Source organism: Mustelus asterias, chromosome 1 (genome assembly GCF_964213995.1).
Source record: "Mustelus asterias chromosome 1, sMusAst1.hap1.1, whole genome shotgun sequence".
Lineage (NCBI taxonomy): Eukaryota > Metazoa > Chordata > Chondrichthyes > Carcharhiniformes > Triakidae > Mustelus > Mustelus asterias.
Genome location: NC_135801.1, coordinates 78848161 through 78862785, shown reverse-complemented (window position 1 = coordinate 78862785; position 14625 = coordinate 78848161). Strand labels below are relative to the sequence as shown.

The 14625-nt window shown below is 42.9% G+C and overlaps 1 protein-coding gene across 1 annotated transcript in view; it reads left to right on the top strand.

The window, feature by feature from the left end:
• antxr2a (ANTXR cell adhesion molecule 2a) overlaps positions 1-14625 on the top strand; it is a 219650-nt gene that overhangs the window by 16878 nt on the left and 188147 nt on the right. The window contains exons 5-7 of the mRNA XM_078213868.1: positions 4554-4661; positions 4752-4820; positions 7914-7994. Coding sequence (XP_078069994.1) covers positions 4554-4661; positions 4752-4820; positions 7914-7994 — 258 coding nt within the window. The remainder of the gene's footprint in view (positions 1-4553; positions 4662-4751; positions 4821-7913; positions 7995-14625) is intronic.

Sequence of the window (14625 nt, the reverse complement as noted above, 5' to 3'; positions counted from 1 at the left end):
TCACCAATGGTGGAGCTACTAAAATCACTGGAACGACGGAGGTTGAGGGGCGACTTGATAGAAGTCTACAAGATTATGAGCGGCATGGACAGAGTGGATAGAAGCTTTTTCCCAGGGTGGAAGAGTCAATTACTAGGGGGCACAGGTTTAAGGTGGGAGGGGCAAGATTTAAAGGAGATGTACGAGGCAGAATTTTTAGTGGGTGCCTGGAACTTGTTGCCGGGGGAGGTAGTGGAGGTGGAAACGGTAGTGACTTTTAAGGGGCGTCTTGACAAGTACATGAATAGGATGGGAATAGAGGAATATGGTCCCTGGAAGGGTAGAGGGTTTTAGTTAAGTCGGGCAGCATGGTCGGTGCAGGCTTGGAGGGCCGAAGGGCCTGTTCCTGTGCTGTAAGTTTCTTTGTTCTTTGTATAAAAGGTCAGAATTAGAGGAGCGCTTATATCTCAGATTTGTAGGGCTGGGGGTGATTACAGAGATGCAGAGGAGGCAAGGTCATGGTGATATTTGAAAACAATACCCTTTAGGAATACACCTATTCAGTTTTTGTTTTTTTGAAACCTAATATCTGCCAGGGATTTGCTGCTGAAGTTTGGCTCTTAGACAACTGTTCATTTTCTGGACACTAAATGATCCCTGCTAAAAGCAGTTCTTTCCTACCTGACTGCAGCTAACCTCTGCACCTCTAGTTTTCTTGGCCAGTGATATGCAGAAGTCCGGACTTGGCTGATGATGCCTGAGGCTGCCTCCGGAGTTCAGGATGGTGGCCACCAGCAATCTTGGGCCTCAGAACACGACATCAACAGATGTAGGGAGCATCTTTCAGGTGCATCTTCCAGCCTCAGTGTGTTCCTGGAGATTCATCTTCTCGCTTCTTGGCCTTTTGGCTAAGATCAAGCAGATCCTGGAGAGATGTAGGAATAACAGAGTTGTCGTGATGGGAGATTTTAATTTCCCAAACATAGATTGGAATATCCCTAGGGCTAGGGGTTTGGATGGAGAGGAGTTTGTTAGGTGTGTCCAGGAGAGTTTCCTGACACAGTATGTGGATAAGCCTACTAGAGGAGAGGCTGTTCTTGATCTGGTGCTGGCTAATGAACCTGGACAGGTGGAGGATCTCTCGGTGGGTGAGCATCTTGGGGATAGCGATCATAATTCTATCTCCTTCACGATAGCATTGGAAAGAGATAGGGTCAGGCAGGCTAGGAAAGTGTTTCTCTGGAGTAAAGGGAAATACAGTGTCATCAGGGAGGAAATTAGACGGGTAAATTGGAAGGAGGCATTCTTGGGGAAAAGTGCCGAAGGAAAGTGGAGGATTTTCAAGGAATGTTTGTCTGGAGCTCTGCATGACAACGTTCCGATGAGACAGGGGGGTGTTGGTAGGGTACGGGAACCGTGGTGCACGAAGGTTGTGATGAACCTGGTGAATAAGAAAAGAGAGGCGTACAGAAGGTTCAGAGAGCTAGGAGGTGTTAAGGATTTAGAGGAGTATACGCGATGTAGGAAGGAGCTTAAGAAGGAAATTAGGAGAGCGAGAAGGGGTCATGAGAAGACCTTGGCGGGTAAGATTAAGGAGAATCCCAAGGCTTTCTACAAATATGTCAAGAGTAAAAGGATGAGATGTGAAGGCATAGGACCCTTAAAAGGTGAAGGGGGAAAAGTTTGTGCGGAAACGTTAGAAATGGCGGAGGTGCTTAATGAATACTTTACCTCGGTATTCACGGTGGAAAGGGATCTGGGTGGTTGTACTGCTGGATTGCGGAGGACAGAAAGGATCGAGCATGTGGACATAAAGAAAGAGGATGTGTTGGAACTATTGAATGGCATCAAGGTTGGTAAGTCGCCGGGACCGGATGGGATGTACCCCAGGTTACTGTGGGAGGCGAGGGAGGAGATTGCGGAGCCTTTGGCGATGATCTTTGCATCGTCGATGGAGACGGGAGAGGTTCCGGAGGATTGGAGGATTGCGGATGTGGTCCCTATATTCAAGAAAGGGAACAGGGACAGCCCGGGTAATTACCGACCGGTGAGTCTAACCTCAGTGGTTGGTAAGTTGATGGAGAGGATCCTGAGAGACAGGATTTCTGATCATCTAGAGAAGTTTAGTATGATCAAAAGTAGTCAGCACGGCTTTGTCAGGGGCAGGTCGTGCCTTACGAGCCTGGTTGAGTTCTTTGAAAATGTGACCAAGCACATTGACGAAGGAAGAGCGGTGGATGTGGTCTATATGGACTTCAGCAAAGCGTTCGATATGGTCCCCCATGCAAGACTTCTTGAGAAAGTGAGAGGGCATGGGATCCAAGGGGCTGTTGCCTTGTGGATCCAGAACTGGCTTGCCTGCAGAAGGCAGAGAGTGGCTGTGGAGGGGTCTTTCTCTGCATGGAGGTCAGTGACCAGTGGAGTGCCCCAGGGATCTGTTCTGGGACCCTTGCTGTTTGTCATTTTCATAAATGACCTGGATGAGGAAGTGGAGGGATGGGTTGGTAAGTTTGCTGACGACACCAAGGTAGGTGGTGTTGTGGATAGTTTGGAGGGATGTCAGAAGTTGCAGCGAGACATAGATAGAATGCAGGACTGGGCGGAGAAGTGGCAGATGGACTTCAACCCGGATAAGTGTGTGGTGATCCATTTTGGCAGATCCAATGGGATGGAGCAGCAGTATAAAATGAAGGGTACCATTCTTAGCAGTGTAGAGGATCAGAGGGACCTTGGGGTCCGGGTCCATAGGACTCTTAAATCGGCCTCGCAGGTGGAGGATGCGGTCAAGAAGGCGTATGGCGTACTAGCCTTCATTAATCGAGGGATTGAGTTTAGGAGTCGGGAGATAATGCTGCAGCTTTATAGGACCCTGGTTAGACCCCACTTGGAGTACTGCGCGCAGTTCTGGTCACCTCATTACAGGAAAGATGTTGAAGCCATTGAAAGGGTGCAGAGGAGATTTACAAGGATGTTGCCTGGATTGGGGGGCATGCCTTATGAGGATAGGTTGAGGGAGCTTGGTCTCTTCTCCCTGGAGAGACGAAGGATGAGAGGTGACCTGATAGAGGTTTACAAGATGTTGAGGGGTCTGGATAGGGTGGACTCTCAGAGGCTATTTCCAAGGGCTGAAATGGTTGCTACGAGAGGACACAGGTTTAAGGTGCTGGGGGGTAGGTACAGGGGGGATGTCAGGGGTAAGTTTTTCACTCAGAGGGTGGTGGGTGAGTGGAATCGGCTGACGTCGGTGGTGGTGGAGGCAAACTCGTTGGGGTCTTTTAAGAGACTTCTGGATGAGTACATGGGATTTAATGGGATTGAGGGCTATAGATAGGCCTAGAGGTGGGGATGTGATCGGCGCAACTTGTGGGCCGAAGGGCCTGTTTGTGCTGTGGCTTTCTATGTTCTATGTTCTATGTTCTATATCAGATAAAGCCCAAGATGTCAGCAATGCCTTATTTTGTCAACTTGGGTCTTGTTTGTCTCTCTTGTGGGGACCATGAATTGGATTCAATTGGAATTTGATTTTTGGAGCAAGCAAGGAGATGGATTCAGGTTTGCTTGGTCCACTCTGTGCATTGGCTTTGTAACTTCAAGAATGGAGTAAAAAAACAATGTTTTTCTTCTGGAGATCCATCTTCTTTCTTCAATTGTGGCCTTTTCAATATGGCATCCAGATATGACGGTGGGATGCGTGCTATCAAGCCAGCCCTGCCATGGAATATGGTGCTAAACCTCTGAATGCATAACCAATGAGGTTGGGGATGGAAGGTATAGTGTGGTTTTCCTTCAATCTCTGTTGTGGGAAACACTCTCCATCACTGCACCGCCACAGGACTTAGTCCCAGATGGGAGAGGTCCACCCATTATAACCATTTAGAGTAGTGATAATGATAGGTTGTGGAATCAGTCATGCAGCACCAATCCTATAATGAAAACTTCAGGCTTATGTCAACAGCTAGATAGCGAAATTGCAAGCAACCACAGTAGGCTGTTACTACATCAAACATTTAAAGGGCTTGGGGATTAAAATGGCCTGACAGCTTAACAGTCCAAATGAGGTTATAAACTTTTTACGTGCGTTCATGTATACTCCTAATACTACCAAAAGAGCAGCTGACCTCTCCTGAAGGGTTCCTGGAATTTTCCCAAAGCATACCCCACCTCTTTAAATAACTTTGGCCGTTTTCTCAAATGTCTGAAGCCCACATGACATGTGTTGGGCATTCCAGTTAGGAAAATTGAATCCTTTGATGGCAGCTGCACTTTTACATGTGTAGCTGCCTTTGTGAACCGCGAATGTGGAAACTGCAACATACTCCCCCATTCTCCATTCAATTTCCAATGTGGTGTTGTAGTTTTGAGAGTAGAATCATCGCTTGTTGTTTGGTCGGGAATGGTTCTTAATTATCCGAAATCTAAGAAAGGTGAAGTGGAGAAATTCATTTGTTGTTGCTCATCGTCCAAAACAACTTGTTCAAATTGTTTTTTTTTGGACAAGTTTATGTATCCACATGTTATAAATACCCAGTAACTACTTTAAGCATTAATGGATGTTTAATTGCTATATTTTTTAGGCCTCTGATCAAATAAAGGAGCAAAACAATTTGAAGACTGCAAGTGCAATCATTGTTTTAACCGATGGTGAATTAATAGATTTGGTGTTGCCTTATACAATTGAACAGGCAAGTGTAAAATTTCAAGATTGCCACTGAATTATGCAGCATGTTTTTTTTTCTTTTGATGAAGCTAATTTATTTTGAATTTCTTTACAGGCTGATGAGGCAAGAAGACTAGGGGCAGTTATTTACTGTGTTGGAGTCAAAGACTTTAAGGAAAAACAGGTAGGACTTTATAACATAGCTGGTTAATATTCAGGCTGTGTTTAATGAGTGATCCAACAGGCCCAGAGTCAGGGCCCAGAAACCTCATCAAAGATGACATAAGGATGGATTGATTTAGTTCAGTCATCTCACAGTTGCAGGATGTGCATTAGGCCTCATTATAGGGTGTGAATCAGACATCTGACTAAGGTAGCTTGTGCCATTATCGATTGGGATCTGACATGGTAGGCAAGGCTATCATTGCTGATCCCTTGATGTCCTTCAGAAGCTGGTGGTGGAACTCCATAGTGAACTGCTGTGGTCCATGCTGTGAAGGCAGTCCCACATTGCTTTTAGGTTAGGAGTTCCAGGACTTTGACCCAGTGACAATGAAAGGATGTCAGTTAACATCCATGTCAAGATTATATGTGACATGGAAGGCAACGTGGAGTTGCTGCCATGTACCTGCTTCCCTAGCTCGCGGAGGTTTCAAGTTTGAGAGGTGCTGCAGAAGAAGCTTTGGTCTATAGTTAGTGCACCTGGGATTTGGAATGCACTACCTGATTGGGTGATGAATACAAGTTCAATAATCTGGAAAAGGGGATTGGATAAATCCTTGAAGGAGGAAAAGTTTCAGGGATATGGAAAGTGGGACTAACTAAATTACTCTTCATAAGGGCCTAAAAGGCTTTCTTCTATTTATGATTCTCTATATCCCTTGCATTGTTCAGCTGCCCATTTCTTACTTGGTACACTTGTAATAAATTGGAATACATCCTGTATTTGAATTAATTCTTAGATTGCTAAAAACTGTCTAATCTATTTTATTTTTCATACTCTTGCTTCATAATATGGCTAAATATAAAATATATCTACACCTGCATTTACTGCAGCTAACTAACTCTTAGTTAGGATTTTTGTGAGTTGAGCGGATTCCATAGACCATTAAAAAGGGCAGATGGGACCCAGATGCAGAGGTTCCCGCCTCATTTTCTGAAAGATCCAATTCATACCAGTAAGGGAAAGGGGGGGTAGGTTGTGATTCATACAAGAGGGAAATCCCAAGTTCAGCAGAAACCATTTAAACTCTGTGCAGAGATCAAACCGACCACTTCTTGCCTGTTACAAAGATCTTAACCAGCAGCGTGGGAGTCAAAAATTGATGGAGTAAACAGAAACACTCATGAAGGGCAGACAAGATCTCTATAACTGTTGTGATCTGAAGTTTATTAAAAGTCCCATCTTTAAACTTAAAAAAAAGAAGCTGTTACTGAGTTTTAAAAAACATCCTCTGCTGAAATGCTTTAATTGACAGGCCATCTGCTGCAGATTCAAGAAACAAATAGTTCCAACTGATTATGCCATTTCAATAGAGTTCTTTGTTGACATTTCCCCAAGATGATTATGTTTCTTTTACGAATGCTTGGCTGAGTTTCAAATGCTATGGTTATCTTGGTACAAGATTCTGAGCTCACAGTTTAAATGGCAGGTCAAAGAGTAAAGGATGAGCTGCCTTTGATGGGGCTGTCAAGATAGAAGTTTGTTTTTAGAGATTACCTACTTGAGATTTAACCCAGTTTAGAAAGGGTTTTATGAATGGGAGTTTTATCAGGTATGTATGAGTGACAGCTGTATTGAGTAGTTTGATGTATTGAGTAGTACTTGCTTTCTCCGCCATATGGGAGCTCTGTCCATGAAGGATATAAGGTGAGAGGTCATGGGGGGTGGGTAGGATGCCTAAATTGACATTGAGTCAGCATGGAGGATGAGGGGATGTGATGGGTAAGGGCTAGAGGACCTAACTACTTCTGAAAACACTTGGGCAACATTCCAGAGAACCAAGGCTAGTCTCCGAAATAGCCTACCTCTGCACTAGTTCACCACTGTGGCCTTCCATGCTCTATATCTGGGGGGGTATTGTGCCTAACTCTATCCACATATGCCCCCCTCCCTCTATTCCCTCAGAGCAAAAATCACATGATTCTGTGTACTTCTTACTGAGGTGGGTCCGGTCCAGTGAGTCAGGAAATTTCCAAGTCAAGAAACGTGGGGTCTGCCTCCTTGCCCTGCCCCAGAGTGAAAATCAAGGTATAAACCAGGGGGATGCTAAGTGAAGAAGAAGAATATGGTATAAACAGAATATATAATAAGGAGCTATGAGACTACTTTATCTCTTGCTTGCAATGCTAAATATAACTCACTCATAACCTTGCCAGTCATGAGTTATCAGGTTATCTCCCTGTGCAATTTAAAGGGGCAATTTTACATGTCCCCACATTGAATCCTTTTTCAAGCCATGATGTGCACAATCGACAGAAGTCTGTGAAAGGACACAAAATCTAATTAACTTTTGAAGCATGAAGCAGCTTCCTTTCTTGCCGATGAAAACCCACAGAGAAATCAACAATTTTGCAATGACTATGGCGCCATCAAATCGTTTCATCAACTTTCAGTGTGCAGCTGAACTTTTTGGAAGTGGGAAAAATTAATTGGAAGCCGGTGTCATTGTATAGTGAATGGAATGGTGGAAAAACTAGGTCAAAATAAGGACATAATTAAATTGCAAAGCAAAGAGTTGGTTCTGTGCTAAATTTAGCTTCCATATGCATTTTAATGGTTAACTAAAGTATAGGTCTGATTCAGAAAATAAAGGAAGAAGATGCCAGGTGGCAAAGTTAGAATTGATCAATAAATTATACTGACATTTGGCTTGCATCAGAGTAAGTGTGTGGTCTGGATCTGTACCGAATTTATGTGAGAATATGTCTTTGAAGTTTTTCACAAAATGCATTTCCCACTGTGCCTCATTCTCTTCAAAAGAACATAATTGTACATTTTTCTCAGTGGAACTGTTCTAGACTCCAATTATGATGAGATTAATCATTAGATCACTAATTGGATTTTTTGTATAGATTCCATTTAACAAGCGGAAGTACGATAAAACTGAAGTGTTATAAAAACCTGGCTCATTGATTGTATTGATATAAAAATTGTGACTGATGTGCCAGCTGGGTGAGTGATGGATTTCATTGTTAAATAAGATGCACCGTGTTTGAAGGTTGGAAATTCTGCATTAAACTGCTTTTTAAAATGAAATACTTTTGCTTTGAAAAGCTGGAAAAAGTTGCAGATTCCCCAGATCACGTCTTCCCTGTTAATGGAGGATTTCACGCTCTGAAAGGAATAATTGATTTGGTGAGTATCATTTGGTTTCTTATTGTTAGTGTAGTGACTCAGTAGTGAATAGGATTAATGCTCTTGCTGATGTTGTCTAAAAAAAATTACATGCAAGAAATTATAGAATTAAGGAATGCTGTTTGTTATTGTTTATCTTGCATCTAAGAGTGAAATAAATTTGGAATAAACGTTTGTTACATGTTGGCTATTGACGATGTGTCACAATTTGGTCATAATTTATGAATTGGAACAAAAATTGGTCAATTCTACCATATATACCCATATAATTGTTATTTTATGGCGGTGGAAATTAACTAAATTGCCTTAAAAGCTGTGTGGTTTACTAGAAGATTCAGAGAAAAACTGATACTATACAAGTACAAGCTTGGAATATTAGTATGGAAGGTTATTAAAGGAAACATCCGACAAGATTGCTGATTTAGTGAATAAATTACTTTGATCTTGCCTGGACCTATCTTTCCCTTCATCCCTACTGTACTACCATTTCTTCTTGTTTGCACTGTTGCAAAGTTAGGGAGCATTAATAAGACCATAAGACATAGGAGCAGAATTAGGCCATTCGGCCCATTGAATGGCAGAGCAGACTCAATCATGGCTGAATTTTTTCTCATCCCCATTCCCCATTATCCCTGATCCCCTTATCAATCAGGAACCTATCTATCTCTGTCTTAAAGACACTTAATGACCTGGCCTCCACAGCCTTCAGTGGCAAAGAGTTCCACAGATTCCCCACTCTCTGACTGAAGAAATTCCTCCTCATCTCTGTTTTAAAGGATCGTCCCTTTAGCTTGAGGTTGTGCCCTCTGGTTCTAGTTTTTCCTACTAGTGGAAACATCCTCTCCACGTAATGTTGAGATATCAGCTAAGGGTTTCCTTGGAGCTATTCCTACTGCACCACCATAACTTTGTTGGAAGTGCAGTGAAATCCCTTATTTACTTGTGCGAGTCACATCATCTAGCCATCTTATCATCCTCGTCATTACGGGAAAGAATTTGCCACCTTCAAAGGTGCAGAAAATACATAAATAGCACCAATTCTGTAGTGTGTCTTACTCTGAAAGTGAGACCGAGAGACAAGTATACATTTTACGGCATTGGTTCCTGGTACTTGAGGTTAGGTTAGCAAGGGGTTTTGTTAAATTAAATGGTTTGAAGCCAAAAGGGAGAAAGTTTAAGACGGAAGCATTAAATAGTGAGTGAAAGGTGCTTCAAGGAGTTCTAACCTCAGTGATAGTATGAAAACAAAGGGAGGAATATTGGAATAATGAACATTGTAAAGTGTGGATCCTTGTAATTTGGAAAATGTAGCAGTAAATTTGCGAACAGCAAGGATTGAGAAAATACCATACAATTAAGACCAGTTTATTTGTTTTAATGATGTTTGGTTGAGGGATAAATATTGACCTGGGCATAGGAAAAAAAATCCCTTGCTCTTCGTTGAAGTCATGCCATGGAATCTTTTACATCTAGGGGGCAGATAGGCAGCAATTTAATGTCTCATCTGACAGACGGATTTGAGAGTTAAAGATACCTGGAGTAGACTGCGGAGAGCTCTCTGGTGTTGCTGTCCTGAGAGAAGGCAAAATTCACAAAGGCTTCTTTCTTTTACTGCCTCCAGCTTTAGGGAGAAAAAATGCCAAAGTATGCAAGAGGATTGCTTTTAACTTCTGGCAGTGGTGGAAAATGGCTGATCATGGATCTGCTGTATATGGTTAAGGCTCTGTTGGCCTTTTTGGTTTCACAGCAGTTGACTGAAGGTCATAAGATAAATTGGCCCAGATATCTGCCACATGAGAGCCTCTCCTCCCTGGCAAAAATGGCAAAGTGCCTGAAAGTCATGAGTCGTAAGACTCAGTCGTAAGACCCTGCCCTCCTCCATCAAACATGAAACTTCCCATTTTAGTGGGGATAGTTCTTGTTTTGCATGTGTGTGGTCCACTGAAGCAACTGACCATTTAAATCACCCGCTGCCTGCATTGAGGCCAGAACTTGGTATCTTAGGAGCGTGGAACCTGTAGAATGCAGAGTAGACCTGGTAAGAGCATGTTTGTCCTTTTGGAAAGGTAAGGTAGTCCTTGGACACCACTGGGGGAAGTCATATATGCCCTCAGCAGGTGCTGTTTGGAATTGTTACAAGCAGGCAGATATGTGCATAAAAGTGCATAAAACCGTTAACTGTCAAGTTCATTAGAAGTTTTTTTTATTCTTTCATGGGAGGTGGGTGTTGCTGGCTTGTCCAGCATTTATTGCCCATCCCTATTGATGTTGATGAGGTGATAGTGAGCAGCCTTCTTGTACATGTAGTGTAGGTACACCCGTTATCCTGTTAGGAAGCGAGTTTAGGATTTTGACCCTGCAACAATGAAGGAATGGCAATATATTTCCAAGTAACAATGCTGTGTAGCTTTGAGGGGAACTTGCAGGTGGTGGTGTTCCCATGCACTGCTGTTCTTGTCTTTCTAGGTGGTAGATAGAGATCATGGGTTTGAAAGGTGTTGTTACAAGAGCCTTGGTGAGCTGCTGCAGTGCATCTTGTAGATGGTTCATACTGTGCATCGATGGTGGAAGGAGTGAATGCTTGTGGATGGGGTGCCAATCAAGAAGGCTGCTTTGTCCTGGATCATATCCAGCTTAATGGGTGTTGTAAGGGATGTACCTCATCCAGGCGAGTGGAGAGTATTCCATCAGATTCCTGACTTGAGCCTTGTAGATTGTGGTCAGACTGTGAGGAGTCAGGAGGTGAATTATTCCCTGCAAAATTATCAATCTCTGACCTGCTCTTGTAGCCGCAATGTTTATATGGCTGGAGATGTTGATAGTGGGGATTCAGCGATGGTAATGCCATTGAATGTCAAAGGGAGGTGGTTGGATTTTCTCTTGTTGGAGATGATCATTGCCTGACACTTCTGTGCCACAAATGTTACTTGCCACTTATCAACCCAAGCCTGAACATCATTCTGAATATTCACCATATGGACACAGACTGCTCATCATCTGTCAAAACTGTCAAAAGCACCTGCTAAGCTGACCTCAAAGGGAGCTGTCAAGCTGTCCAGGCTTTTAAACGTACTGCCCTTTAAACCTTGTTCAACTAAACTGTCTGGTGTATTAGACAAAAATTGTTGCTTGCTATTCGTTTTTGTTGCTGTTCTATTTGTTGACATAAGCCTGTGGGTTTCTATTACTGGACTGGTGCTGCGTGACTGATTTCACAACCATCCATTATCAGAGTAGAATGCCTGTCATTTCACAGTTTGATTAACAGCTACAAGTGGTTGAAGTGAGGCTTTAAATTCCAATGCTTATTGTTAGAAGGGATTGTGCATTTGAATGGAATGCTTATTGTTACAAGGCTTTATATAGTTGAAGGAATATAAATACAATGAATGGATTTTTATGAATGGGTGTTTTTTCAAATATAGCGAAATCTGCAATCGGCTTTTTATTGAATAAAAACTTTCATCTTGTCTCTGGATATGTCCTAAGGTTTGCCCATGGGGGATAATTGGTGAGTTGGCATGAGGGCAAAGGGTAGGCACATAGGTTGGCACTGAGTTGGCATGAGGATATAAAGGATGGGTACAGGGGCGTGGGTTAGTATGGGGTGTACGGGGACATGGGTTGACATGAATAGAAGAGGGATCATGGGGGTACAGGAGCTCAAGATGGCTTAGGGGCTCTAAAGGGCCATGGTGGAGTGGGTGCAGGGTATAAGGGTGGCATGGTTTAGCATGGATGGGCCACATAGTATGTGAGTTGTGGGGGCGGATGCGGTGGAAATTAAGGCTGCAGGGAGATTTAATGTTTTGTACTTTATTTTAAAAATTTTGAACACTGTGTTGGAGCCCCGAGAGTCCGAGACTAGCCTTTTGTCAGCTTGCCTCTGCCTTCACTATTTCCGGATTGTCTGCCGTGCATTCTGATATAGCTTGCCCCATCAGACTGAAAATCCAGCATCCCGGACAGCCAATCCTAAAAGTCGCATTTGCAGACCTGGGAATTTTCCCAACTCTGCAGCCAGCTTGAGGACAAAAATCTAGGCCACCGTGTTTGCATTTGAAATCAATTGGGGGCAAGTTCCCTGAAGAAGATCTCTGAATTCTCCCCTCTCAGGATAATGCACTTCCTCATTTCTGAAACTGTCAAATCTTTATTATCTTTAAGATGCAGTGGACCATGTGATTTCAGATGGATGGCAAGTTACATAATGTTCACCAATCTGTTTTTAATTACCCATCAGTTAATCTGCTCTGGTATTGTAGACAGTTTGCAAAAATCAAGTGTAATATTTTGGTTTAAGCAGGAGTAGAGGATAGGAGAATGATTGAAGTAGGCAGGGAGAGTGTGAGAGATGTGGGGTGCAGCAAGGAGCAGAGATGGAGGTGAAGAAGGGGAGAATGAGAGAAGATAGATGGAAGTCAGAAGATTGTGTCTTGAGATCAGCAGGGGATTAGATTTTCAATTCACCTCTGCAAGTCTGTCTCTTGGTTATGATGGGGATTGACTTATGCTTGTTGAGGGTAGTGATTTGAAATTGGTCTTTGGGGTTTTGCATTCACGTTTGCAGAGGTGGCTGCAATTCAAGGCCAATGGCTGGGTGGGATAAGGTGTGGTTGGGGCAGGAAGTTGGTTGCTAACCATGCTCACTGAGGGATGTTGTTTTTGGTCACTGGGTCACCTCTTAAATAAGACAGGTCAGGTAGGTCACCTGACCTGTCTTATTTAACACACACGCTTGTGCCTCTTTATTAATGATGTTGCTCCATGGCTTCTAGAGCTTCTGCTATGCTCCGAGTCAGAATCTTAATTCTCCATTGCCTATTAGACGTGATACAAAGATGAAAAAGAAAACATTCACAAAGTCAGGGTACGCATGCAGACAAATGCCCAGTAACTGTCACAGATACAGAAAGGAGTGCAAGAAAAGAAACTGTAAAGCCTAACAGACAGAAGAACCACAGGTAAGGCCACAAAAAGGAACAAATAGTGAAAACCACACAATGAGAACATCCCAGAACAGTTTCACCACAAACAGATAAAATGCACAAAAGTCAAGACAAGCAATGAGAGAGAATGAGATCACAAACACATTTTATATATCATTGTATTCAACTTTATATTTAACATTTTCCTGGGGCATTCATTCGTAATTTGTAATTTTTGGGATGATTCTTGTGAGCTGGTTAAATAATGTAGTTTAAGAGAACCGATTTGAGACATGCAAAGTATAGTTTGCTTTGGCTTGCAGTGTGACATGCTGCAGACAGGAGTGTAATGGATGGTATCCAGGATATTTTTGGAAGAATGTCCATGCCCAATTTTTGCTAAGCTGTTTTCTGACTATGGCCATTTTTAAAAAACACTTTTGCAGGCAAGGTATAAATGAATATTAAATACTAAGTGGTAATTTTAATCTCCAAAATAGAATGGGTTTGGGCTGAGTGGAAAGTGTAAAATTTTAAAAACTTCAAACCAGAATCTGATCCACGTGAAATTCTGCTTTTAGCAGAGGTGGGATGGTGAGGAGGAGCATGTGGTGATCAGCTCATAGGAGGCATGTTAGTCAGTGATAACTTGTAGGAAGATAATGTGCCTTTCTATTGACATACTTTCCATTTTAGCGAATGTCCCTGGAATAGGAAATCTGACAGGGAAGGTTACCTTTTCAACACTGCTTGTGAGTGAAAAGGAGCAGGAACTATTTTTGCAGCCCAACAAGTTACCCTGGAAACCACCACAATCCCCGACTACAGTCATAGTACTATTTCTGCATTTTTACTTCTGCAAATTTTAAAATATCATTTTTCAAGACCCATCTTCTTGTGCATACTTAGCAAACATATTTTGAAATTTCTTGACTGTGACTTGGTCAGTAGCCTGTCTGACCCCATCCCTTTGCCATCTCCATGATTACAACCAATTCCTCCTGTAATGCGTCTTCGGAGGCAGAAGTCCCTTCACTAAAATCCATTTATTTATAAACTCTAACAGCAGTACACAGAGTGCTAGCAGTTAGCAGTCTACCTCCGGGGGTGTCAGAGGAACTAACACTCCCGGTTAAGTACAAGGCAAAGAATCCCTGATTGGCCCATCAATTGGATCCTTAATCAGGGAGTTCATACTCCAATAGGCCAACCTCAGTGGCCTAATTGATGTCATTACACTGTCCTCCTCCCCCACCCCAGTGGTCATGCCCTATACCCTTCCACCATCTCACTTCCCTGACCACGCTGTACATAAGAACATAAGAAATAGGAGCAGGAGTAGGCCATCTAGCCCCTCGAGCCTACCCCGCCATTCAATAAGATCATGGCTGATCTGAAGTGGATCAGTTCCACTTACCCGCCTGATCCCTATAACCCCTAATTCCTTTACCGATCAGGAATCCATCTATCCGTGATTTAAACATATTCAACGAGGTAGCCTCCACCACTTCAGTGGGCAGAGAATTCCAGAGATTCACCACCCTCTGAGAGAAGAAGTTCCTCCTCAACTCTGTCCTAAACTGACCCCCCTTTATTTTGAGGCTGTGCCCTCTAGTTCTAGTTTCCTTTCTAAGTGGAAAGAATCTCTCCACCTCTACCCTATCCAGCCCCTTCATTATCTTAGAGATCTCTATAAGATCCCC